The 27960-nt window shown below is 42.3% G+C and overlaps 1 protein-coding gene and 1 long non-coding RNA gene across 2 annotated transcripts in view; one reads left to right on the top strand and one right to left on the bottom strand.

The window, feature by feature from the left end:
• Window positions 1-1849: 1849 nt before the first annotated feature.
• Window positions 1850-4954, bottom strand: LOC120245551. The gene is made up of 2 exons (XR_005531817.1): window positions 4433-4954; window positions 1850-2176 (listed from the first exon to the last, which is right to left on the bottom strand). It is a non-coding gene; the product is annotated as an uncharacterized LOC120245551 (long non-coding RNA).
• A 421-nt stretch (window positions 4955-5375) lies between these two features.
• Window positions 5376-27960, top strand: part of EIF2AK3 (eukaryotic translation initiation factor 2 alpha kinase 3) — a 66942-nt gene continuing 44357 nt past the window's right edge. Inside the window, exons 1-2 of the mRNA XM_039252640.1 lie at window positions 5376-5871; window positions 19444-19573. Of these exons, the coding sequence (XP_039108571.1) occupies window positions 5567-5871; window positions 19444-19573 (435 nt within the window). The 5' untranslated portion in view covers window positions 5376-5566. The remainder of the gene's footprint in view (window positions 5872-19443; window positions 19574-27960) is intronic.

The following is a 27960-nucleotide window of genomic DNA, read 5'->3' as shown; positions in this document are numbered from 1 at the left end:
TATATGAGGTTCCAATTGCTCCACATCCTCACCAGCACTTGATAAGTTTTTTTTTCAAGGAGCTGTTCTAATAGATACATTGTGTGTGTTGCTTTGAAGCAATTGTTCATGCTAGATTCAGGCACAGATATAATTGGTTATTCTTATACACAGCACATGTAGTAGATTGGGTTTTTGCTCTCTTAAATCCCGTACCCATGTCCTTTGTCATGTGACTTTTTAGTTTCTCTCCTGAGAGGCATATTTTCCTGCCTTGATACCAGACCTGGTCATATGCTTGCCTTAGCCATTGGAACATGAGTGAAAGTGCCAGTACTGCAGTTCTACTTTTTTTTTTGAGAGAGAAAGAGAATGTGTACGTCCATGTGAGCAGGGGAGAAGGGCAGAGGGAGAGAGAGAACCCTAAGCAGGTTCCATGCTCAGCGTGGGGTCAATGTGGGACTCAATCCCATGACCCTGGGATCATAACCTGAGCTGAAATCAAGAGTTGTATGCTCAATCAACTGAGCCACCCATGCAGCCAACAGTTCTGATTCCATTTTTTTTTCAGTTTACTTATTAATTTTGAGAGAGAGAGAGAAAGCATGAATGGGGTGGGGGCAGAGAAAGAGGGAGAGAGAATTCTGATACAGCGCAGAGCCCAACATGGGGCTTGATCCCACAAACCATGAGATCATGACCTGAGCCAAAATCAAGAGTTGGGCACTCCACCGACTGAGCCACCAAGGTGCCCCCTGACTCCGGTTTTAAGAGGCCCTGTAATGTCCACTCATCTTTCTTGTGTTTCTGCCATTGCCAAAAGAAAAATGTGTTCTGGCTAGATCAAACCCCCAGATGAAGGGCATGAGTTCCTTAGGGGTATAAATGTTTCATAAGCACAAAATGATAAGATGCTCAAAATCATTAGTCATCAGGGAAATGCAAACCAAAACCACAATGAAATACCACTGCATACTCACAAGTAAAGCAAAAATTAAAAGACTAACAGTACTAAATGATGTTGAGGATATTGAACAACTTGAAGTTTCATATGCCATTGGTAGGAGTATAAAGTGAAACCACTTTGGAATATAGCTTGGCTTATTGGACATTTACATATCTTCTTTTCTTTTAAGTTTATTTATTTATTTTGAGAGAGAGAGAGAGTGAGAGCAGGAGAGGGCAAAGAGAAAGGGGAGAGAGAATCCCAAGCAGGCTCCACACTGTCAGCACAGAGCCCGATGCTGGGCTCGATCTCATGAACCATGAGATCATGACTGAGCAGAAACGAAGAGTCAGACGCTTAACCAACTGAGCTACCCAGGCACCCCTGGATGCTGACACATCTTCTCTAGTGAAATTGCTAGTCAAAGCATTTACGAAGGGAAGAATTGATATGGGTAGGCACTCAACAGAGTATGCCGCACAGTGAACTATACAGCGCTCTATCAGTTGACTATTGCCAAATAATGCTGTGTAACAAACCATCTCCAGGTGCAATGGCTTAAAACAACAAAAATTTACCCTCTCACATCCTTCACGCAGGGGTTGACTGATTTAGCCCGAGTATGAATACTGTTTGGCAGATTCTTATCAATTTAACACGCATCAACTACATGAGCCAATATTCCACTTCTAGGCATTTACTCAAGAGAAATAAAAATGTACACCTACACAGAGACTTGTCCATGCATGTTTATAGCAGTTTTATTTTCAATAGCCCCAACCTGGAAACATCCCAATGTTACAACAATACACAATGGAATACTACTCAGCAATAAAAATGAATAAAATGTTGGTACATGCAAGATCATGCATGAATTTTAAAACATTATATCGAGTGAAAGAAGCCAGACACAAAAAGAGCATATACTGTACAATTACATTAAAAATTCTAGAAAATCTATTGTGACAGAAGACAGATCAGTGATTACCTGCAGGCCTGGAGTGGAAGAAGGATCTGTGAGGAGACAGGAGGAAGCTCTCAGGCAAGGTGGAAATATTCTGTTATCTTGACTGGTGGATATGCCCGCTGAAACCTATCCAAGCAGGCACTTCCCATAAGTACATGTATTATACTTTGACAAAGTGGATTACAAGTTCTCCCCTTCATTCTCACTAGCAGAACCCCAGTTTTGTTCAGCGTGCCAGTAGGATTCCTTTGCAGCTCCAGATGATGATTTGACATGGTCCTGGCCTGGGAAAGGGAAGCAGAAGTCCCTTAGTGGGGCTTTTAGGAAACCTCTTGCCAGAGGGCAAATTCAGGCGGCACCAGATACAGGCTTTCTCTGCACATAGACTGAACTGAGGATTCTAAATCGCTGGTCTGTATTGCTCACCTTCGGGACAATGCTCAGTTTCAGAATCTCAATTCTAAAGTGGGCAGCCCTGGCTCAGATACTTAAGCACACCAGCTTCCTTTTCTGGCTCAGACTTATCGACCAGCTATCCTGCCTGGTCCCAATGGTACTTACACTTCCCTGAGGAACTAACACTTACAGGCCAGGGAGTCCCAGGCAGCTGCCATGACTCTCCAAGCTGCCCCCCAACTGGTAGGTGTTCTCTTGCTTCCTTCAAGTGATTTTCCCAGTCAGCTGACCATGACTCAGGATCATGACTCTTCTTTTTCCAAAATGGAAATATTTGCATGTTTTTTTTTTTCCTGAGTATAAAGCTTGACCCTCCTTACTGGCATTTTCCACCACTGTGCTCTTCTGTCTGTGCCTTTGCATCTTGACACTTATCTTTGTTTCCATCATATAAATATATGTGTGATTATTACAATAGTGGCTGTCTCCCTAACCAGATAAATGTGAAGTTTCAGAAGGGTAAGGATCATGCCTGTTTTTTTCATCCCCTTATTCCCATGGAATTCCCTGAATGGTAATGAATAAGTAAATGAACAAAACTTCCACATCAACTGCAGGTGGAAAGCAGACTCCTAATTCATTGGCTCAGATTATCATTCGTGCCATGATCGTTTTTTTGAGAAAGTTAAAAAACCATGAAGATTAGGTTCCCTAAAATATATACACTAGCTAATTTTGAATGAGCCATTACAAGTAGTCAACAAACATTTTTCACCTCATGTTAATTTCTTCACACCTCTCACTTTGGCAAGAGATCTTATTTCCTGTTTTGTTGAGCAAATCAGGATCAGCTAGTTTGAACTCTCTCATCTGTTTTCTCTTTCAATGTAAGTTATTCTTTAGGGGTATTTCTTCAACTTTCAACATGGAAGGCATACCTCTGCTTCCTCTGATACTCAGGGATCTTGCTTCCTTAATGACTCCCTTCTATCTACAGCAACGACAATCTCTTCTTGTCCATTTGTCTCTTTCCTTTCTGATGAATGAATTTGTTCATTCAGCCAATAAGTATTTATTAAACATTTACTAAACACCTTGCATTGTTTTAGGCTCTATTTAGGAATATGTTAAAGAGCAAATCTTCATTAGAACTTATATAGGAGTGGAAGTAGACAGATAATAAGCAAAACAAATATATAAATGATAGCGTTGGGGTGCCTGGGTGAGGCAATTGGTTAAGTGTCCGATTCTCTGTTTCTGCTCAGGTCACGATCTCTCAGTTTCATGAGTTCGAGCCCCGCATCAGGCTCTGTGCTGACATGGCAGTGCGAAGCTTGCTTGGGATTTTCTCTCTCCTTCTCTCTCTGCCTCTCCCCCACTCATACTGTCTCTGTCTCTCTCAAAAGTAAATAAACTTAATAATGATAGTATTTAAGGCCTAAGGAGAGTGGGGGAGGAGTTTAGGAAGTGACCTGTGGGAGGAATTTCAATTTTAAAAGGCTGGTCCAGAGAGGCTTCACTGGGAAGGTAACAGAACCTTGAAAGAAGTAAAGGAACAAGTCTTTTGAGTATCTGGGTGTTAGGGGCTGAAGAATGTACGTCCCCCCATTTCCAAATTCCTTTGAAGCCCTTACCCCAGTACCTCTGAATGTAACTATTTTTGGAGATACAGCCTTTAATGGGGGGTGATTCAGTTAAAATGAGGCCTAATGAGGGTTATGACCTGGGCTGTTGGGCAGGAAAACCAGTGAAAAGTGTTTTACACAGGAAAACACAGATGATACGATGAAGTCAGAATTGTCCTGTTAAGTTAGCATTGATGGCTTCAGTGAGAGCAGTTTTGGTAGAATTGAGCTTGAAAGCCTGACTGTAGTGTTTTTCAGAGGAAGAGGAGAAGAATTGAAGACAAGTTTAAAACACTGGAGAGTTTCACTGTATTGAAGAGCAAGGAAATGTGGTAGGAGGTGGAAGAGGAAGTGGGGCTTTTTGTTTGTTTTGCTTTAGGACAGATGAAATTAGAGGATGTTTGTATGCCAATATCTTTCAAAAAAACGTCAGAGTTTTGATGAGGCAATAGCCTCCCTGCTACAGCCTCCCAACTACCTTCCTCATCTATGAATACGCTGCTGATGGATGCATCTTACCGTTTCATTCATCTGCTCACAAATTTTCACGGTCTTTTTAACTCTTGTATGAAAAGTTCCAACGCCTTAGATGAACATTCCTATTTTCTCCAGTTTGACCTTCTGCAGTCTTATCTTTCTTCGTCAGAGCCCTATAAGTGAGGTACAAAGCATGCCAGTAGGCATGTGACTTTAGACAAACTAGTCAATGTACGGGGTATGGGCTCCTTCCCCTTTATAACGAGGAAGAGGGCGTGTCAGGTAGACTGGATCCTCTATAGACCGGCATCCCTAGCAGGCGGTAATTCTCAGCACCATCGCGGCCACAAGCAGGATACTCTCCTGAGCCCATCTTGCCCCTTCCACTTCTGGGGACAGCACGTCCTGTGCGGCCACTTGTTTTCCCTCCTTCGCTTTTGCTTTTCCAAACAGAACAGGTTTTAGAAGAGCCACAACGGCAGCTCCTTTAAGGTCGGCCGCCTCCCCGCCACCAGGGACTCGCCTCCCACTTTTCCTTTCACTTGGGACCATCCTCTCCACAGTCAGAATCGGCCACGTAGTAAGTGCCGCTTCCAACCAATCAAGGAGAAGTTAGCCCAGACCTTTGAGGAGCATCCACTCCTACCAATGACCTTCAAGTCTTCTCTAGCGCCTCATTTTGAGGGGCAAGGCCAACCCCAGCGATGGCAAATCTGCTCCGGGGAAATGTGTTCCGGGTACTGAGGGACTTGCCAATCAGGTAAGAACATTGAGGGAAGGGCCGTTTCTCATTGGCAACCGCCTCCGGGAGAGGGCCGGGCCTCGGGAGACGACAGTACGATTTGATTGGTAGGCGTGATGTTGACATCCGGGAAAAGCCCACCTTCTCCAACAGGGCGAACCTAGGTCTCCAGAGTGGCGGTGTCCGCAGCCAATCAGAGAGGAGACGCGCGGAAAGTTTGTTCAATGGGCGATGACCGTGGGAGGTTGTCACTCGGGTGGCTGTGGCAGAGGCCGGGCTAAGACGTGGCCGGGCAAGCTCCACTCAGCAGCCCAGACCGTCCGGGAGGCGGCGGGTTCCGTAGCGCGTCCTGGTCTTGATCGGAGGCTTTCAGCAGCGGGAGACGCGGGCGCCGGCGGCTGCACCTCCATGTTCCTGCGCGGGGAGGGACGCTGATGGAGCGCGCCACCCGCCCTGGGCCGCTCGTGCGGGCGCTGCTGCTGCAGCTGCTGCTGGGGCTCGCGGCTGGCACGGTGGCCGCAGGGCGCGCCACCGACCTCCCCGCGCCGAAGGTGGAGGCGGCGTTCGGCCTGGGCGCCGCGGCCGCTCCCACTTCAGCAGTGCGGGTACCGGCTGCGGGAGCCGTGACTGCGGCCGAGGTGACGGTGGAGGACGCCGAGGCAGTACCCGCGGCCGCAGTCGAGCAGGAGACGCGGGAGCCGGAACCCGACGACGAGGCCGAGCTACAGCCGCGAGGCAGGTGAGCGGCGCGGGCTGAACGCCCTGGACGGCGACCCGGGAGGCCACTTATTTACGCATGCGCTTCGCAGAGGCAAGGGGGTCCGTGGTTCCCCCTCGGTAGTGGCCTCTAGCACACGGAGACAGTGGTGACCCGGGGGTGAGTGCAGGGCCACGTTCCCCCTCCCCCCCCCCACCCGGCCAGCGACGGGTCTCTCTCCGGTCCTCGCTTGCTGGCGAAAGCAGCATCCTCGAGGGTGTCTGAGGGATGCCCAGGGAATGGAGCGCAAAGGTGGGAAAGAAACAGCACTTTCCCTCTTTTATTGTTTTCTAACTTTATTCACGTTGCAGTGACTCCCTCCCCTTTTTATTTAGTCTTCTGTGGATCACCCCATATCTCTGCTGGGGTGACAGCTGTTTGGGGAAAGGACTTTACAAAAACGGTTTCTATAATTCCCTTTAAACACACCCCCTGCAGTGGCTCCTGGACCAGGGGTGAGGTGAGTGTTGCTCTAATTGAGATCTGCAGAACATCCGCATCAGATCGCCTGCGGATGCTGGTTAACTGTACAGATTTCTAGGCCCCACCCCAGTTGTGCCGGATTAGACTTTCTTGGGGGTAAGAACCTGGAATCGGCAAGTTTAGCAAGCACTCAAGGCAATTCTTGACACACTAAAGTTTAAGAGCTGTGGGTAGGTCTTGAATTTTGGCAGTTCCTTGATATTAAGAGGACTTAAGCTATCAAAACATTTAAGATCCGGTTGTCTTGATGGATTTGGTTAGCCTCCTTAAAAGTGTTACTTCAAGATACATATTTTTAAACACCCTTTGAAAGTATGTACGCAAATGGAAGACATTTTAATAGTAAAATGTATAGTAAAGTAAAAGTAAAAATAGTGAAGTATTTTGCAGGCAGCTAATCTCAGCACAAGTGGGGAGAAAGTGATGTCCCCTCTATCAAACAGAGTGAGAGAAGGAGATTAGGTAAATTAAACCAGGGAGAACTAGGAACTGTATTAGAAAGTATTGTACGCTTGTAATTTAGCTTAACAAGTTAGATTTAATTTTCAGTTGAATACCAGAACTTTAATCTATGTGCCTGGAGGCTACTAAGGTAGGATAAGTACCAAAATTTTCTAGACCCTATTTGAATATTTACGTGTAGATTTTTTTTCCTATTAAGTAGCAGATATTTAACAAGTTTTCAGAGATTTTGCTAATGAATTAACTTTCCCGAAACAGTGTTTTTGTTTACCTTAAACTTCGGAGGCCTCTATTGAAAGTAAGTTACCTGATGTAAAGTAGATGTTTCATTTTTCTTAGGGACAGGTCCGCTGCAGCAGGGACTTATTGGCACATACAGCCCTCAGGACGCCCTGGGGTTAACAGAGGGCAGGCAGGTAGTCCCTGTTTTGCAGGAGGAGCAGTGTGTATTCTAGCAGCGAGGATTACATGAGGTGACCCATAATGACATGACAGAGCAGAAGCAGTGCAAATCAAGTGCCTGGGTGTCCCAGGGTTTTTGTGGTGTTCAGTGGGTGGAGTTTGGGGGTGAAGCAGGTAAAAAAATCAGAAAAGGTTGTGGCAGAATGAGTTGGTTTGTGAAATGTGAGTAGGATCATGGTGAGCAGATGCTGGACCTGAGGCAGCAGGAAGAGGCACAGAAGCTGAAAAGTATGTTTAGGGAACAGTTTTGCCTGTATACCTGTGTGTGTGTGTGTGTGTGTGTGTGTGTATGAGAGAGATACAGACATGCACCTGTGATATGTGCTAGGTCGGGAGTTGTGGAAGATGAGGTCAAAACAATAGGTTGGGACCAGATTGTTATGTAGAGTCTAACACTGGTAGCATTTGTCCTCACCTGGGAGCATGTTAGAAATCCGAATCAGGCACCACCCAGATCCACTGAAGGAGTGTCTGTTTTATTACACGATCGCCATATGATTCCCAAGCACATTACAGTTGGAGAAGCATTTTGTAAAGTATCTTGAATGCCAGGTCTCATTAAAGTTTGTTGTTAAGTGGATATAGAACAGAGGGGATAGATTTGAGAGGTTTGAGGCAGAATCTTGGTTCCTGGTAAATGAATTTATGTCTTCTTCTCTTGACACCCCCATCTGTGGATTGAGACGGGGTAGCCAGAAGATGGGGGTACACATGGGGAAGTGGGGAGATTGAGGAGGGCAGGGAAGAAAAGGGAAGGCGCTCAGTGTTGGGACATGATGACCTGGAGGTACAGGCAGGCCATCCAGAAGGAGTGATTTGGGAAGCAGCAATGATGATTGCCCGTAGTTGGAAAGAAATCAGGGTACAGAGTTGAAGCTGTAAGGAAGAGGAGGCTCGTGATAAGACCTCAAGAAATGCCTTCTATTTGGGGTGCCTAGGTGGCTCAGTTGGTTAAGTGCCCAACTTCAGCCTGGGTCATGATTTCGCGTGTGCTGACAGCTCAAAGTCTGAAGCCTGCTTCGGATTCTGTGTCTCCTTCTCTCTCTCTCTGCCCCGCCCCTGTTCTCTCTCTCTCTCTTTCTGAAAATAAATAAACATTTTTAAAAAATTAGAAAAAGAAGAGAAATGCCTTATGTTTTAGAGAAGATGAGCCAGCAGGGGAGACAAATCCCGCCGGCTGGGCTGGAGGTATAAGGTGAGGACTGAGAAGAATGAGGGCTTTGGTGGTATGCACACAGAAAAGAATTTACATGAAGCAACAGAGTGCCAGATTGCAAGATGGTAAGGATTCATCCGTCCTATTCAGCCCCACTCCCTCCTTCCTGCTCTGCTCAGCCTGCCTGACCGCAGGCAAGTTCTAGGAGTGGTTATCCATTCAGAGGAGGGAGCCTGTAGGGACAGGTTGAAAAAGAAACGAACAGAGGAGGAAGTGGAAGCAGTTGGAGAGGATCTACTTGGCAAACAGGAGGACCACTTCTTTCTCAGGCACAAGGAGAGTGAAAGTAGAGGAGCTGTAATGCCTGGCAGAGAGGAAGTGATCTGGGGCAAACAGAATCTTCCAGGAAGAGATAGTCCCTTGGTTAGGGGTCTGCCTGGTAGTTTGAGATAGTGGGGAAAGTTTGAGAAGCCTTGGATAAGTAAATTGATAGAGTCAACGAAAGATGCACATGCGGGTTAATGAAACTTCTTTCTAAGTGCTCTTTAAAACGGTGAAAAACCAGAGAATATCAGTGTTCCATAATAATTGACCAATATCCTGTTTGTTTAAAGGAGGAGGAACAGATTCGAATTAACCAAGCGTTTATTGCAAACAGCTGTGAAGAAGAACTATGGTACTTGCAAAACTGTTTTAAAAAGAGGGAGGTGGGGAATTAAGGTTGTCATATTTGCTCATTGTCTTTTGATGCCCAAGAAGCAGTATGAGACCCGCTGGTTCATTTATTTATTTTTTTTCTCTTGGTAGAATTTTCATTGGTTTTATCCTAACTGTTTACATCTCAAGAGCATGTAGATGAGTGAATAAACTTTTTTGTTTCTTTAAAAAGTAGCCTAAGTAAACTTGGTTTTTTTATTTAAAAATTTTTTTAAACATTTAATTATTGTTGAGAGATAGAGTGTGAGCAGAGAGGGGCAGAGACAGACACACACACAGAATCCAAAGCAGGCTTCAGGCTCTGAGCAGTCAGCACAGAACCTGACCCAGGGCTTGAACCCATGAACTGTGAGATAATGACCTGAGCCCAAGTCAGATGCTTAACTGACTGACCCAGGCACCCCCTTTTTGGTTTTTAATGTTTTATTTATTTTTTGATAGAGAGTGCAAGCAGGGAAGGGACAGGGAGAGAGGAGGACAGAGGATCCTAAGTGCGCTCTACACTGACAGGCTGGCAGCAGTGAGCCCAATGTGGGGCTCAAGCTGAGGAACTGCAAAATCATGATCCGAGCCAAAGTCGAATGTTCAAGCGACTGAGCCACCCAGGTGTCCCAACTGGGATTTTTGATAACAGCCCTGTCAGTGCTTCTGTTAAACCTTACATTTAGTTGAAATTTAAACGGGATGGTCACTGTGGGAAGCTGGGAAGAAAGTTGCGATCTCCTGTCACTGCTAGTTTTTGCGTACATCAGCACGGCTATGAGTTACCAGTTTCCTGACTTCAACACAAACAACAAATTGCTAAGTGTTACTTGGGGTGCCTGTGATGGAATGGGGTAAGGGCTATCGCACTAATTTGTAAAATATTTCTGCCTTTACCCCCTGCCTCTAAGTCCCCTCTAACAGTAGAATTACTGAATTTGATGTTAATCTGTGGTGCTTCTTTGTCTTCTGTAAACTCAATTATTGTATTGAACAATATAACATGAAAATACTCTGCAAATATAAGATTTCATTTTTGGTTTGTTTATTTCTGAGAGAGAGAGACAGCATGAGCAAGGGAGGGTCAGAGAGAGGGAGACACAGAATCTGAAACAGGCTCCAGGCTCTGAGCTAGCTGTCAGCACAGAGCCTGATGTGGGGCTCGAACCCACGAACCGTGAGATCATGACCTGAGCCGAAGTCGGACGCTTAACCGACTGAGCCACTCAGGCGCCCTGATGATTTCATTTTTTATTTGTTTCTCCTGTCTGTCCTTTCACAAACTGATCTGCTGTGAATCAGTGGTACAGAGTCTGGTCATCCTCAGATTTTCAGATTCATAATTAAACTTCTTTTCTATTTTTCTTTTTTCTTTTTTTTTTTAAAGCAAATTGTTATTTTTTTGATGTTGTATTTATTTCTGAGAGAGAGAAACAGCATGAGCAGGGGAGGATCAGAGAGAGAGGGAGATATAGGATCTGAAACAGGCTCCAGGTTCTGAGCTAGCTGTCAGCACAGAGCTTGATGCAGGGCTTGAACCCATGAACCATGAGATCATGACCTGAGCCGAAGTCAGATGCTTAACCGACTGAGCCACCCAGGTGCCCCTCTTTTTTTTTTTCTTTTTTTTTAAGCTAATAGAATACTGTGTACTTGAATACTAAAATCTCAGAAAACAGTGGTAAAAGGGAGCTTAGTCATCTGGTCCCAACACTGCTTACTTTTCTGACCCCAGACTTTTAAAATTAATTAGAAATCATATTTAAAAAAAAATTTGTGCATAATTTTCAAGGCAAGTTATAAGTGAAAATAAACATATGTTAGGCAAGGAGGGGCGCCTGGGTGGCTTAGTTGGTTGAGCGTCTGACTTTCACTTAGGTCATGATCTCGCGGTTCGTGGGTTTGAGCCCTGCATCGGGCTCTGTGCTGACTGCCAGCGCAGGGCCTGGAGCCTGTTTCTGTCTGTGACTCCTTCTCTCTCTGACCCTCCCCTGCTCACGCTGTCTCTCTCTCTCTCCTAGAAATAAATAAAACATTAAAAAAAAAAACATGTTAGGCAAGTAAGAAATTATCCTTCCTGTTTACAGTTGTCTTTTTAGCTTTATTGACACCTGGACCCTAGATCTGATATATGATAGGATTGAGGATACTCTTCTTTATTTGAACCCAACAGCCTTTACACAGTAAGCATTTTGCAGAAAGGGACGGGGTTTTCATCAGCGGCTGTGAGCTCTAACTCCAACATGCCTCTTCATTTCCTAAATACTGTTTTTCCCCCTTTCTGTAAGAGAGAAGCTGCTGTACCTTTTCCCAAAATATGGGGATATCAATACAAAGAGAACTTGTGGGTTACAGAACTAAATGTGAGGGGGGAAATTAATTTTAGTTTTTTATATTTCATCCTTTTGCATTTGTAAATGACCATTCTGATTGAAAATGTTCCCTAGAGCAAAGCGGAGTGTGTCCAGAAATGTGTTAATCTAATATAGACAGAATATCTGTTACTCATGTTGTCTGTAACATTGAAAACTTAAATGATATTCTTTAAGGTTTAGCTGATGTGGCAAAGTTATAAAGTATAGCTGCTAATTTTTGACATTGTTTGTTTTGATTTGGGGCAGGGCTAGTCTTGTGATGTGTTTAAATAAAGGAGGTTTGATTTGAAGATTTACTTAGTAGGTGAGGACTGAGAAGTACAGGCCAATTAGTACCAGTTTGTTGTTGGACGAGAACATATGCTTTCTCGAATAAGAGCCTATGTTTAGGTGGAAGATTCTTGGCTACATCAAAAAGCAGATTTAACCAAATCGCATTTTTAATTTTGTAGAAGTTTTTCTGTTTTCCTCTCCCTCCCCTCCAAGAAAGGAAACACGCAATTTAAAAATAAGCAGTTGTTAATGTAAAAACTCTTCCCTCAATATAATGTTCTCCTGTCACCTGCTTCTCTTTCACATGGGAAATGTCTACAGGTAGTAAGCTTCCTTTAAAATTATTGCATGAAAAATTTAGCATCTGCTTTATCAGATTCTGATAAACTTAATTGTAAATAGGCAGGTTTTCTGGTGCCTTAAATCAGAGCAAACAGTTTTTTAAAGTTGGATATTCATCGTGCCATAAATAAGGTCATTTCTGCTCAGTTGAGGGCAAATCAGAGCAATAACAGGATAAGTGGCATCTATTTGATAAGATTTCTGAAACAAACAAAAGCTGTACATTATAGTAGTAATATAGTAGTTGCTACTTATGAAAACTTATCGTTAACAGAATGATAGAGTTTAAAAACCTAAATTCAGGCTTCTGTCCAAAACCTCTTATTTGGTGCATGACCTTAGGCAAGTCACATCTTTTCACATCTTTCTCAACTTCTGTTTTCTTTTTGTTTTATATGTATTATGGTGGCTCCCCTGCTAAGATGTTTCATTCAAGCAGCATTGCATTTCATTTAAGGGCCAGGCACTGTTAGGGCCCTCGGGTGGCTGCATGGGCAGCTGAGCTTGCCTTTGAGGCCCAAGTCTGACAGGGAGATCATTGTGTTGAAGAATTAACTATACTATAATGGATAGTGAGTGATAAAGGAGTAGTTTGAGAGTAAAGCCAATGGGGATATCAAGTGAGTGAGTCCTTGAATGTGAAGTGTCAAGGCCCGTCTAGGCCACAGAGCCCAGAACAGTGATTCCCAAGCCAGGGCTCCTGGATCTCCAAGGTGAAAATAGAGATCCATGAGATTGTCAGTGTTTTTAAATAACCAAATGGAGAGTGGCTATTCAGTGAGGAGAAGGCTAATTAAACAGTCAAGTTTCTTGGGTTTGCACTAGAATTGTATCAAACTTAATATAGTAATCTTAGCTATGTCTTTTAAGAAATGCTCAGTATTTTGATTGGTACTTAAATATTTCCTCTAAAAATGGGGGAGTTCATTAGAAATGATGTTTACTCGGCAAATGAAATCATTTAAGATGCAAGGTAAAGAGTAAAAGGGAACTTTGTTGAAAAGTTTAGAAACCTACGTACATGTGTGTGTGCGCACACGTATATGCGTGCACATGTATGTGTGCGTGCATGTGTGAGGCAGTGGGGTGGGGGACTGTGCCTGATTATGAAAGGCTGTATGTATGTGCTATACCAAGCAGTGTGGCCTTTATTCAGTGAGCACAGGGAGCTTCAGAACTTTATCAGATCTCTGTTACAGAAACAAAACAGTTGGAACTGCACAGGGGAGAGAGACCTGAGGCAGGAAAATATGTCAGGAAGCCTTTTGAAGGTGTCCTGATGACAAGCGAGACTCGATTCTGGGACAAGGGCGACGGTAATGAAGAACAAGAAAACGATGTAAAAGCTTTAAAATAGAATCAATAGTACCTGACTTGTCTAAATGTAAAGCGTGAGGGAGAAGGTAGACATGATGTCTCATGTAAATGTTAAGTGACAGGGCAGATGGAGAAGGATGGGGGAGAGAAGATTCCTCTGAACACTTTGTGGCAGTAACGAGCATGCCCCCCTGGAAAATGGAACTAAGGCAGGGAGAGACAGTGGACGGTAAATCCTGTATAGGTTTGGGAGCCGTCATGTTCCAGGTGCAGTCAAAGCCATGGGCATTGGCTAACTCTAGAACTCCATGGCCCGCTTGCTGGAGATTGAGAGCTCCAGGAATGAGGGGGTGAAGGGAAGTGGCCTTGTGGAAGCCAAGGAAAGGAGAAGGTCCAGAATGAGGAGCTGGCCTTCAGCTGCTGCCGCAGCACAGACTCGTTGAGGAGAATGGGTCTGGCAGAAGGAGGAGGTTGTTGAAAACCTCCCTTAAGAGTAGCTTTCAGGGAGAGAGGCAAACCATGAGAGACTCTTGAATGCTGACAAAAACTGAGGACTGATGGATGTGGGGGGGAGGGGGGATGGGCATGGAGGAGGGCACTTTGGGGATGAGCACTGAGTGTTATGTGGAAACTAATTTGACAATAAACTATTTGTAAAAAAATAAATAAATAAAAAGAGTATGTATAGGAATAAAAAAAAAAAAAGAGTAGCTTTCAAAAATTGGGTGATGCATAAGAGGACAGTGCTGCCTTAGGATCCTCCAAACAAATACCTTTGTAAACTAAAGCAAGGTGTGAGAGATCGAAGTTTCAGGAGAGTTAACTGACAGACTTGATCAACAGACCTTCTTCATCCAGGTAATAGATTCGTTTTTTATGCTAAGGAAATAGCCCTTTGAGGGAAGTCAGTTTTGCCAAACTGGCCTTATCACAAGACTCAACCTGGGACGCTTGTCAAGCCATAGCTCCCAAGCTCTCTGGGGATGGGACGAATGAATGTTCCCTGGCTTTTCATAAACACCCCAGATTATTTTTATGATCAGGCAAGTCTGAGTTTATACTCAACTGGTGAAATAGCCATATCTTACCTGTGAAAAATCAAGTGGAATGAAGCCGTGAGCAGACGGACAGAGCCAAGTGGATGTGCACAAAACTCCTATTCTCAAAAAGAAGGAGAAGAAAAAGCTCCAGTTCTTTCCACTGGAAATGCTGCCTCTGCAGTTCCCTTCATTTCTTGAATAAGTTAAGGGGTTATCAATCTTGTTCATAGAAACCTGAAAGAGCGAGTGAATTGTGGGGAGATAAAATGGCTTTATATTCTCCCTATTTGGGGAGGGTGTTCATATTTCAGCTCTGATTTATGTTTGTTCTAAATGCTAACTGTTGCTCTCTGATTATCCCTGCATTATCTGTCTACTTGATGCTTTTCTCAATCCGTAGCATATCAATGAGCATCTCTCTCTTAGAATGTGATTAGATACAAGAGTCTAAAGGAGAGGATCTCTTTTTTGCCCGGTAGTGCCACTCAATTTCAGCCACAGCAGAAGGGGTACTTGCTTCCAGAGACATGCATGGGAAGGTGCCCATAGTTAATACTATGGCTAGCTTGTTGCAGAGGAGAAGATGAAGGACTTTGTGTGTGTGTGTGTGTTACACCAACAGAGTTGGTAGAGGATTTACTGTTATTCCTATCAAGCAGGTTAAAATATAAGGGTACTGCATTCAAATCTAAGAACCAGATTATATTAAGTATCAAAAGGCAGTTAAGAAGGCGACATGCTTATTTGTTCCTGCCCACATGTTGGTAGTCTTCTAATTATTGCTCAAGTGGACACTTCTTCTCTAGATACAGTATATAATCTGAAAATACATTGTTTAAAAAAACAGAATCTTTGACTCAGTTAAAATGTACCTCATATGATAGGTTTTCAGTGAAAGAACAGTTAGATGTTAAACTCCAAGTGATTTATTAAAATGTATCTTTGTATACACCTAAGACACACATCTGTATATTTTCTTGTGTGTTTTGAAGATGAGACCTAGAATTTTACCATTCTTCTCTATATGCCTCTAGCCCAAATACCTACATACTCAAAAAATAAAGGTTTTTGTTGTTGTTGGTATAGTAGAATGTCCAAGGTGACAAAGAATGTTGGTTCTGAATTTTAAAAATAGTGTCTGATGAACAGACACTTCTCCAAAGAGGACATCCAGATGGTCAACAGACACATGAAACGATGCTCAGCATCCCTCCTCATCAGGGAAATACAAATCAAAACCACACTGATATACCACCTCACGCCAGTCAGAGTGGCTAAAATGAGCAAATCAGAGAACTCTAGATGCTGACGAGGATGTGGAGAAACGGGCACCCTCCTGCACTGTTGGTGGGAATGTAAACTGGTACAGCCCCTCTGGAAAACAGTGTGGAGGTTCCTCAGGAAACTAACAATAGAACTCCCTTATGACCCAGCAATAGCACTGCTAGGAATTTACCCAAGGGATACAGAAATGCTGAGGCATAGGAGCACATGTACCCCAATGTTCATAGCAGCACTCTCCACAATAGCTAAAACATGGAAAGAGCCTAAGTGTCCATCAACAGATGAATGGATCAAGAAGATGTGGTTTATCTATACCATGGAATACTACATGGCAATGAGAAACAATGAAATCTGGCCATGTGTAGCAACATGGATGGACCTTGAGGGTGTTATGCTGAGCGAAATAAGTCAGGCAGAGAAGGACAAATACCATATGTTTGCACGTATAGGAGGATTAGGAGGAACTTGACGGAGGACCAAGGGGGAGAAGAAGGGCGGAAATGGTGGGGGAAAGGGAGAGAGGCAAACCATGAGAGACTCTTGAATGCTGACAAAAACTGAGGACTGATGGATGTGGGGGGGGGGATGGGCATGAAGGAGGGCACTTTGGGGATGAGCACTGAGTGTTATGTAGAAACTAATTTGACAATAAACTATTTGTAAAAAAAAATAAAAAAAAAATAGTGTCTGAAGTGTTTAAGCGGTTGCCTTAATTTTTCATGGGTTAACACTGTTTGCTTACACTAAGTTTTGTTTAAATTACAGTGGCTTTCATTCAGCTGTTTATTTGTGTTTAGCGATTACTGAACAGAAGAATTAGACATTTCTACAATGGCCATAGGAAGAGGTACTTGGCTGTGAACCTTGGATCACTAGCTTAATTAGATTCCCTAGCTTTTATTTGTAAATTGGCACATCTAAGGTATGACTTTTTTATACCCTTCATTACACAATAATATTCTTCCTCATAGTATCCATCTCTCCCGCAATTCCCAATAGATCTCTTTCAAAAGTAGGGTAATGTGTGGGGAGAGGAGTTAAGTTGTTCTCTTTCTTTTGGTTAGTTATCTAAAATTACTAGGGTTTGTAATGAGCAAAAATCTCTATTTTCACAAATTATTTTAAGAGTTATCGTTTGAAGAATTCAAAATGGGAATTAGTGTATAGTTTGGGAACTAAATTAACAATTTTATGTATTCACCTGATACGTTTATGCATTTGATAAACAATTAAGTGCTTTGAAAGGTTTCCAGTGAGTTTATTGAACTCATTTGTCATGGTCAACTTCTAGCCTCACTTTGATGTTGTGTGCATCGTACTGCAAGTGATATAGAAAAGAAAAAGTTTGCATTCATAATCCTAAGGTGGACTGTAACTATATGTAGGTAGAATTTGCATGGTCTTGAAGCAGACAAACATACGTAACAAATTCCTACTGTACGACATAGTCTTTCATCCAACAAATATTTATTGAGGGCCTGTTCTCTATCTGGGAGTACATGTTCCAGGCAGAAGGAACAGTAGCTGCAAAGGCCCTCAGGGAAAATCATGATGAGTTTGAGGAATTGGGGTAGTCATTTGGGGGGGGGGGGTACCGATTTTGGATGTGCGAACTTTGAGAAGCCTATAAGACTACCTGAATCTGGTAGACAGTTAGATATGTAAGTCCGGAGTTCAGGGAGAGGTACAAATACGGGAGTTGCCACCATATACATGGTATTTTAATCTATGAGACTGCATGAGACCAGCAGATGAAGTACATGTAGGTAGAGAACTCTTTAAGAGCTAGAAGAGGTGTGGAAGACCCAGAAAATGAAACTGAGAAAGAGTAGCAAACAACTAAGAAAAAAAATCAGGAGAGTATGGGGTCTTAGAAGCTGCATGAAGAGTGTGTTTCACAAAGGGCAGGGTGAAGTCGCTGGCCAGGTGCTGCTAGGGGGTCAAGTGAAGAGGAGACCTGACCCTGGGATTTTTCAGTATGAAGATTTTCAATGACCTCAACAAGAACGTTTGAAGTGGAGCGGCAGAGGCAAAGTCTTGATTAGGAATAATTTAAGAAAAAGGGGAGAGGACTTGGAGAGAGAATATGGAAGAACTCTTTCAAGGAGTTTTGTTCCAGAGGCAGGCAAGGAATGGATTGGAAGCTAGAGAGGAGAAATGGTTCATTTTGTTTAACTGGTTTTGTTTTTAAGTTGGGGGAAATAATAGTAGGTTTGAATGCTGATGGGAATGCTCTGGTGGAAGGGGAATGATTGATGTAAGAGTGAGACAAGAGATGTGAGGGCTGGCAAATAGAGATCTATTGTCTAAACAGAAGTGTTGGTAGTGGGTGGGGCCGTGAACAGTTCACCTGCAGTGATAAGAGGGTAGGTGGAATTCATGGGTCTCATGCTGATAAATCGAGAGGCGTGATGGTGGGATTTCTTTTGATTATATCTATCCCCGAGATGCCTGAGCTTGGAAGAGCTAGTGTTAGAAGTTGAGGAGAAAGGAGAAACAACATCGTTAACCTAGGACAGTGGGTGAGTAGACAGACCAGCACGCTAGTGCTGTGATGGTGGAACATCATTAATAGCCCCTTCCATGTTGGTGGTCATGATTAAAGTGAGTCTAGTCAGCAGGGGTATGTTTTCCTTTGGGCACATTCAACCGCACGGAAGCGAGTGAGAAAATGCAGAACATTGGGTTTAACCAGGGTCGAAGTTCTACCAGTCAAGTGTGACATGTGAGAGACGGGATGGGGAGTAGAGGTGGGGGGAGCCAAGAAGTGCTTAAAATGAAGGACTATGGAATTTACACTGGGTAAGAAAGAAGTGAGGGCATAATGGTAGGGATCTTTGGTGGGATCAGAGATTTGGGGAATGGGGAGGTAGAGAAGATGAGTGAGAAACGGGTTGGTGGCAGAGGATGGAAGGCTTGAAATTTCAGTGGGGCAGGGGAGATGTGGTGTTTGGTAATGCCAAGGGCTAGGAGCTCACCATGGCAGTGATTGAGGCAAGGTAAACAGATAATGAAAACCCAAAGAACACGTTAATAGTGACAGTTAAAACCAGGAGCTAAAATCCTCAGAGTGAGGCTAGTGACCCAAGAGTCAGTGGACAATTACTAGGAGGGGTAATGGGTGCCGCAATCTGATCCCAAGGAGTTTTAGAGAGGAGAGAAAGAAAATAGTCTAGAAATAGCAATGAGGCTCAAGGAGTGCGCCTACCCTGTCACGCGGCACAAGGGTCAAGGGTTTTGGAGAAAAGAATTCCCTTTGCTTCTGAAACAGTGTCCTCAGGGAGAGCCAGCTTTCTACTCCAGCAAGAAGGCAAGTGAATGTTGAGGGAGAACTGTGTTTCAGGGTTAAGGCTTTCAGGGCGCAGGGAAGGGAAGAAGGTGGCAGAACCAGAAATGTTGAGTTCCTTGTGGGGAGAAGGGGTGACCTAGGAGTCTGGGGCTCTTCACAAGTGACAGAACAGATAGAGGGCATACTGCAGTGGGCTTGGTGGGCTTTAGATAGATAGTGATAGAAGACTGTGAGTGTAGTGAGGAGGTGGGCCCTCCTACCCCAATAGGTGAAAGCCTGGGGATGGCCTGGTGTTCTTTCCAGTGTATGCAGTCAGTGCCTAATATCATAAATATCTTTTCAACTTTGTCTTATTGTGTTTTACATTTATAGATCATTAGTGATTATCAGCACTTTGGATGGGCGAATAGCTGCCTTGGATCCTGAGAACCATGGTAAAAAACAGTGGGATTTGGACGTGGGATCTGGTTCCTTGGTCTCATCCAGCCTCAGCAAACCAGAGGTAAGGGTTTTCTATTGCATGTTGATTGGAAACAGTTATAAAGAGCAATTGCTGACACTTGTAGTCTGTATTTGCTTAGAGAGCAGGGCTCAGGGCCTGAATGCCTGGGTGAGAGGCCTATCTGCTTTTCATGAGTGATGTCCCCTTGGGGCAATTACTTCACTTTTCTGTTCCTCAGTTCCCCTCCTTTAAGATGAGTGGGTAATGTCGTCTGCTTCTAGGATTGCTTTGAACATTAAAGGAATTAATCATATAAGTGAGTGAGAATACTATCTGCTGTGTCAATATAGCTCTTTTTCTGAGCTATAACATGATCACTGTTTCTTCCCCCTTATTATTATCACAAGATGCCTCAGAATAATCATAAGAAATACAAGTATCTTAACTGCATCTTAATAGTTAGAAATACACGCTGCAAAATCCCATAAATTAGTCCCTACATTTTCCCTCAAGTGTATATCCTAGTAGTAAGCATGACATTTTCTTCCAATGTAATCTTAGACCAATTTGATTAGTTGCAAAAACAAAAAAAGAAACCATGCTTCTGGAACTACAATGACACATGAGGCGACATAGCCCCTCAGAGCTTTAGTGTCCCCATCAATAAGTAAGGACACTACTTACTTTGACGAGGTTGGGTGTGGGTTAAATGAGGGAAGTTGATTTTTCTCACCTCTCGTCTTGACGCTGATCGATTAGGTCTCTGTCCCTTTCTAGGGCTTTATTCTCCTGTTGAAGTCATTTCAAATAAGGCCCTCTCTTGAGTTGTGACTGCCAACAAGGAAGTAGTCACCTCTGTTTTCTAGAATACCCTTAAGCCTTCTCTCTTACCTGGCTGCCCCTCTGGGACACTCCCTGTGGGTACTCTTTTTTTCTCTTTCATCACCAACTGTTCCCTTTCAAAAAGCTTTCCAGCCGGTATCAAATTTGGAAAAGATGAAACCTAACATAAGGGGCTTAAGAATGACCTGATTAGTGTTGCTGGAATTTTCTGATAAAAAAAAAACAACCCTGCCACCCGTGACCCAGCTACTCTCTAAGAAGTTGGCGTGGATTCCTTCCCAGAGCACCAGAGCAGGCGCTTCAGGAAATGACCCCACCCAGCCTCCACATCTGTGTGTGCTAAGCCCTCACTAGGTTTTCATAGTGCTTACCATTTATCAGACAGCAGAGTGTGCTGAAAAAAATCTGCCGAGGATACTGGACTTTTGTTGTATTGTGAATTATTAATATAAACAGGAATTTTATTGTAAATTATAATAATTTGAATCAGGTATAATATTCAAGTGAATTACGTACTCGAGCTAAACATTCATTGATTTGTGTTCTGCTGGGATTATGCGTGGGTATGCATGTTTCACTTTATTTTTTAACTAGACGTAAAAAGATGATCGGCAAAATCGGAAGACTGTAAGCTGCTTACATCTGAGGTAATAGTTCAGTGTGTTGTGGTAGTACAAAGCATGTGTGTGTTTGCAAACTAAGATACGCTCACGAACAAAAGATAAACTGCATGGTATGACAAAGTAGAATGCAAATAGTTGTGTTACCTGGAGTGCTGTTGAGTGTGTTTAAATGACATTAGCTGTTTTTTTAAGTGCAGTTCAACTTTCTCATTTACTCTGGTTTATCAGGGCTCTCTTGTTTTCAATGCCTTCCTCCCCACGTACCTCAAACCCTAGATCCTTTGGATAAAATACTGTGAAATGTTGAATCTCAGGCATGTTCCCAAAGTTTCACTGTGTCACCCTTAAGCAGTAAACGAAAAGCTCACTGGCCACCCTCCACGCAGGAAAAGAAATCTGAGGCCTCTTTTCAGACCTAGATTTTCATTTTCTGTCTTGTGGGGAAAAAGAGAAAATCTAAAGGTACTACCCATCTGGGATAACATAACAGATTTACTAGACTTTACTGCTGCCCCAAGTTCTTGAGACAGCTACATATCTACATATAGATAGATATGTAGAGATATGTACAGATATGCTCATGACAACATTGCTACCGGCATTGTAATATACAGGTTAGGGACTTTACACACAGCGGACTAGATGATAAAAGAGGGGGGTGGTGAACCCAGCCTTGCCCAGCTGTACTCCATTCTTCCTGCTTCGGAGCCATTTCTCCCTCTTCTGTGCACCTCCCCTTTATGAACTCAGCCACTGCTCCTCTAGTACACCAGGCCTCGGGGTTTATTGTCCCAAGACCCTTTACAATATAAAAATCATAGAGGGCTCCAAAGAGCTTTTTCTATGGGTCATATCTATCTAGTCTTAGACCATGTTAGAAATTAAAAAAGAAAACTTAAAAAGAGTTGTTATTTTTTTTTTTAATTTTTTTAATGTTTTATTTATTTCTAGGAGAGAGAGAGACAGCGTGAGCAGGGGAGGGTCAGAGAGAGAGGGAGTCACAGACTGAAACAGGCTCCAGGCTCTGAGCTGGCAGTCAGCACAGAGCCTGACGCAGGGCCCGAACCCACGAACCACAAGATCATGACCTAAGCGAAAGTCGGACGCTTAACCGACTAAGCCACCCAGGCGCCCCAAAAAGAGTTGTTATTAAATCATTTAAAAAATGAACCCACTGGATGATAGCATAAATAACATTATGAAGAGTATTTTCCAGTTTAAAAATATTGTAGTAAGAAACATGGCTTTGTTTTATATTTTTAAAAATGTCTTTACTTTCCGGTTCGATAGAAGATAACTGGATTTTCCCGTCTGCTTCTGCATTCAATGTGTTACATCGTTGTTTCGGTTGAACTATATGAAGAAGAAAGTCCAGGCACATACATATATGTGGTTAGTAAAGGGAGATGTATTTTAGAAGCCTCTGTAGATGATTGGGTCATTCTTTTTTGATACTATACCTAAACAGGTAGAAGTTTCTTGAAGGTTAGTTGCACTGTAGAATCTGAAACCATGTCAGTGAACATTTTGCACTCTTTTACATTAACATCCATTTGTGTCTTGCCTTTTCCTCATGAATGATGTTCTAACATCTGACATATATTGATTCAGTGAGTTACACAGCTCTTCCAGATATTGGCACATTTCTTTATAGAATATTTTAAAAATCAAATTTGTTATTATCACCACCGATCTCATCAGAAAAATCGTTAAGTACCGGGAAACTATTGAGCTTACATTGGTAGATACAGCTTTTCCAAAATTCTAATTTTCACCTGAAAACTGGATTCTTTTTCACAAATATGGTCAGTTGTTTTCTTTATAGTGAGAGGTTCACTTTGTGTATTTTTGAGAAAACGTCTGACAAGTACCCAACTCTCAGAACCACCATATCCCCTCAATTTTTCAAGTAGGAATGGAGCTCTGTGAACAAGCAGCCCACAGGGTAGTCACACAAGTGCTTTTCCTCAAGATGTGTTTCGTTCGGTAGGCGGCTGAAGTGCTAGCGCGTACTTCCTCGGTAGTCATGCCAGAAGAGAAAACACACGTGTGCTCAGGTCCCAAATGAATGAAATCAATACTTCTTATTGCTTCATCGGCACATTCTTGAGTGAAACTTGTCTCTCTCTCTCTTCTTTTTTTTTTTCTTTTTCTTTTTGCCACAAGTGTGTGCTGGTGACACTCCCAGTGTCAGTCACCATTGCTTTTATACCATCAGTGTAGGTATCACCACAGTGAGAAGGCAAATAACGCCTTAGCAGTAAAGCTTTTTGACTCTCTGCACTTCTTTTTTTTTTTTTTTTAAATTTTTTTTTTTTAACGTTTTATTTATTTCTAGGAGAGAGAGAGAGAGAGACAGTGTGAGCAGGGGAGGGTCAGAGAGAGAGGGAGTCACAGACTGAAACAGGCTCCAGGCTCTGAGCTGGCAGTCAGCACAGAGCCCGACGCGGGGCACGAACCCACGATCCGCGAGATCATGACCTGAGCGAAAGTCGGACGCTTAACCGACTAAGCCACCCGGGCGCCCCACTCTCTGCACTTCTAAAAGCATCCACAGGCCCCAGTTTGAGAATTGCCAATCTAGTGTGTGATAGAAATAGTATAAGAATATTTGTAAGATAAATAGGAATGTATGGTGAGCTCGGTCCTCTGTTACTCAGTAGGGTGTGCATGGCTCAGTATCTACAAGTTGTGTTCACAAGTTGGACAAAATACCCCAAAAAGAGGTTAAAAAACTGCTATTTGAAAGACCCTGAAACTGACACATAGTTATCATACCTTTTAAAATGCATCTGATACAATATTTTATGAAAGTCCCTAACTTTTTGTGAGAAATAGTTTTCTCTTTCTGAAGCCCAGCGTTTGGTAGGAAATGGTAGTGTAGGGAGGAGGGGTAGGTACAGCAGGCAGAAGGAACTGGCCTGGAGATAGAGCCTATGCCACCCAGGTGACAACAGATAGATCCATGACTCCTTGTGGAGACTCCTGTATAAGAATGGCAGTCTCCCCAAGCTTTCATCAAGAGTGGCATGAAGAAGAAACAGATGAAACCCAGCAGGCCAGGGAAGATGTTTTCCCTGTACAGCAATTAGTAAAGCTACTTATTAATCTAATGAGGAAGATCCGATAGACTATATAATAATTTTTGTTAATTTTTATGTATTAAGTAATCTCTACCCCCAAAGTGGGGCTCAAAGCCATGACCCTGAGATCAAGAGTTGCACACTCTACTGACTGAGCGAGCCAGGTGCCCAGACTGTGTAATAATTTTTAAGTTATTAATGATAGAGCAGCTGGTGATGAATCACATGTAGTTTTGCTGGAATAATAAAGTAAAGCCACACAGGAACTTCTCATGCTGTATGGGATTGTGGAAGAGGGGCTGAGATTCAGGGACCTGAGTCTCCTCAGGAGTCTTCCGTTAACTGACTAGATGACCTGTCTAAATTCTTCAGTTCAGCAGTTTTAATTTCCTTCTCTGTAAAATTATGGAGTTGCACTAAATCCTAAAGATTGTTGTAACTTCAGGAATCAGGTGTCATCAGAAACATGGAACTCCCAAATTATCCAGAGGAAGTTTTCAACTTCCCCCTTTTTTTAAAAAAAAAAAACACATTTAAGGATTCTTTAAAAAAAAAAGCACAGATATATTAGAAATTGCCATTAGGTGCATATCTCATTGCCTTCTGGCCGGCTCTGATGTTGTCCTTAAACTTTTCTAATCCGAGGGACATATAAAATAGTATATTACATTGTTTTAGTGGTGTTTTGATTATGTCAATGAAAAAATTGACATAAAGGATAGGAGAGGTTGACAGCTCCCTTAAAAACAAGGATTTACATAATATTTAGAATGAGCTGTATGCTGCAGGGAGGTTGAGGTGCCCTGGGACACAGATCTGATTTACCCCTCTTTCCTCTTGACTAGGTATTTACAAACTTCCTCAAAAGAATACTGATAATAAACCAAGCTAAAACTTGGGGTGTGTGTGTGTGAGAGAGAGAGAGAGAGAGAGAGAGAAAGAGAATATAAATGATAAACCTAAGTTCATTCCATCAGCATTAACAGTTGTGCCCCAGGTTCTCAGCCTAATACTTATGATAGTAGCTAAGAATTTTGTTTTTAATTTTCTTTTTTTAATTTATTTATTTTTTATTTATTTCTAGGAGAGAGAGAGAGACAGCGTGAGCAGGGGAGGGTCAGAGAGAGAGGGAGACACAGAATCCGAAGCAGGCTCCAGGCTCTGAGCTGGCAGTCAGCACAGAGCCCGACGCGGGGCTTGAACCCACGAACTGCGAGATCATGACCTAAGCGAAAGTCGGACGCTCAACCGACTAAGCCACCCAGGCTCCCCTGTTTTTAATTTTCTGAAGGACCTCCTAAAGTGAAGTCTGATTTGCTCTCCTCTGGTAATTTATATGCGGATTAAACCTTGAAAAAGCACTGAAGAGATTTGACTGTGGTTCCTCATTGATTGTTTCAAATTTTGTTGTGTAGCATATTAGCATAGTTTTTCTTTGGGGTGTCTGGGTGACATTTGGATCACCCTTCACCAAATCTAAGTAGATATAATATCCTTGAACCGTCTACTTTTCTGTGTCTTGGCACACATTCCTAATTACGAAGACCTTCCTTATCTTTATTTAGAATGCATAATTGTATACATCCAACTAGTTTGTCCTTAGATAATACCTTTACCTTTTCTTTATTTAGAGATACCATATTTGTTTTTTGTTTCAGTTTTCTGCTAAAGTACCTTTTTTCCCCCCTCTTAAAAAGAACAAACAACTCTATTATAAGTTATAGTTTGGGGTTGTGTCTTATTTTTGGCATGTTTCTCCCCAAGGGACGCTGCCTTTCTGTTTCAGACAGGTGCAGAAACGGCCAGCTATGATGCTGGAGCTTTCCAGCCTCCTCCCCACCTGTCATCAGACTATATTCATTGTGAAAGGCCTTCATAGGTAGGGGGATCCTTTGGAAAATATACTTTTAATGGTTAATTTGTTTTGTTCACAGAGAATCCATCAGTAGACCCTGAGTGGTACTTTATTAAAAGAGGATCTGTGATCTCTTTTAAAGTTTCTCTAATTTACACTGAAAGATGTCTGGTCATGTTGCAGTTTTTATTTGTACGAAAACTAGCATATTTTGAGCCTGGCTGTGTCATTGAAGAGTGTGGTTTATTTGGAAAAGCCACTGTTCAGTCATGTAGCAAGCTAATATGTAGATAATTGCTTAGGTTAATTGCTTTTCTCTTAATTATAGAAATGAAACCATGCTTTGATTTAATTTTGTTTTATTAATCCCTTAGCATGGCTGAAAGCATTGCTGTGAAAACCAGTTTACTCTAGCACGCATGTTGCCAAGTGAGAAATTGATTTGACCCTATTTTTTAGGAAATTGACTTCACATGCACATTATCTGCTTTATGAATGTAGAATGATCTAAATGAAGGCAGAGATAGTTGCTGAAATCTGTGTTTTTCATCATGAATGCAAAAAGTATACTTAAAAAGTGAGTGTGATAGTTTTCCTTGAGGTATGTTGTTCTATAGGTTGACTATAGGCTGAAGAAAGGAAGAATTAAATAATTATTATCTGCATGGTGTCTCAGTGCTCTCGAGCATTAATTCACAGTCGATGATAATAACCATAACAGTTTGCTTCATGGTTTGTTTTTTTCTCCATTTCCTTTTTTTTAAAGCAAAAAACAAAACATTTCCTCTTAAGCATGTCATGTGGGATGCCTTCTCTAATACGCAGATCTACCGAAAGCTCTCAGAATCCCTCACATTAGATCATCTAATTAGTTGTTAACCATGCCCCCTTTCTTAGTCTGTGAGGTACGATTCCCAGGAACACTTTCAGCAAAAAAGATACCTTCATAGTAATTTCAGTGTTTTCAGGGAAATTAAAAAAAAAGGTATTTCCTGCACAATGCTTGAACATTTTTTTCTCTTAAAATCATAAATAGTTAATTCTGGTACCTAGTCATTTGGCAGTTTGCCCATTTTGGTTTATTAAAAGTTATCATTTTATGTTCCATACATAGTGTATCATTTTTGAAGAATTAAAACATACAATAATATGCCTGTTAACTTTAATATTGTTAATTTTTGTAATCAATAAAGTAGTTTACCATCCTTCAGAAGGTCGAAGTGATAAAAGAGAATTTTAGGGTTGATAGAGATTTCTGGTAAATCAAAAACTGGTAACAGTTTGATATATTTAATTCTTAAATTGAATTAATCTTTAGTTTTCAGGTTTTTTGTTTTTGTTTATGTGAGAGAGAGAACAGAAGCAGGGAGGAGGAGCAGAGGTAGAGAGAATATAATTTTTTTAATGTTTATTTACTTTTGAAAAAGAGAGAGAGAGCACAGTCAGGGGAGAAGCAGAAAGAGAGGGAGAGAGAATCCCAAGCAGGCTCTGTGCTGTCAGTGCAGAGCCCAACATGGAGCTCGAACTTGCAAACCATGAGATCATGACCCAAACTGAAATTAAGAGCTGGATGCTTGACCAATTGAGCCACTAGGCACCTGAGAGAGAAAGAATCTTAAACAGGCTCCATGCTCAGGAGCCTCCAATGCGAGGCTCGATCCCAAAACCCTGAGATCATGAACTGAGCCGAAATCAAAAGACACTCAACTGGTGCCACCCAGGCACCCCCAAGGCTTTGTTTTTAAATGGGTGTTGTAAATCCAGAGTTGGGAAAGAAATAATTGACATGGCATAACTAAGCTCTCTACTTTCTCCATGAATTTCCTTTTGGAGCAGCTATTTAAATTCTAAAAGCTTTTTTCAAACTTTTGAAATTTGGTGTTCATGAACCATAGTTACTTTCTGAAGTTTATTTATAGAGAACCAAGGAAGGTTCATGATGAAATTTACAAGTATTCAGATAAAGAGTTTATATATTTTTAAATTTTCTTTAATGTTTGTTTATTTTTGAGAGAGAGGGAGAGAGAATGAGTGGGGGAGGGG

The sequence above is a fragment of the Hyaena hyaena genome, unplaced genomic scaffold (genome assembly GCF_003009895.1).
Source record: "Hyaena hyaena isolate Hyena2069 unplaced genomic scaffold, ASM300989v1 scaffold_421, whole genome shotgun sequence".
NCBI lineage: Eukaryota > Metazoa > Chordata > Mammalia > Carnivora > Hyaenidae > Hyaena > Hyaena hyaena.
This window is presented reverse-complemented; position numbering and strand designations above follow the sequence as displayed.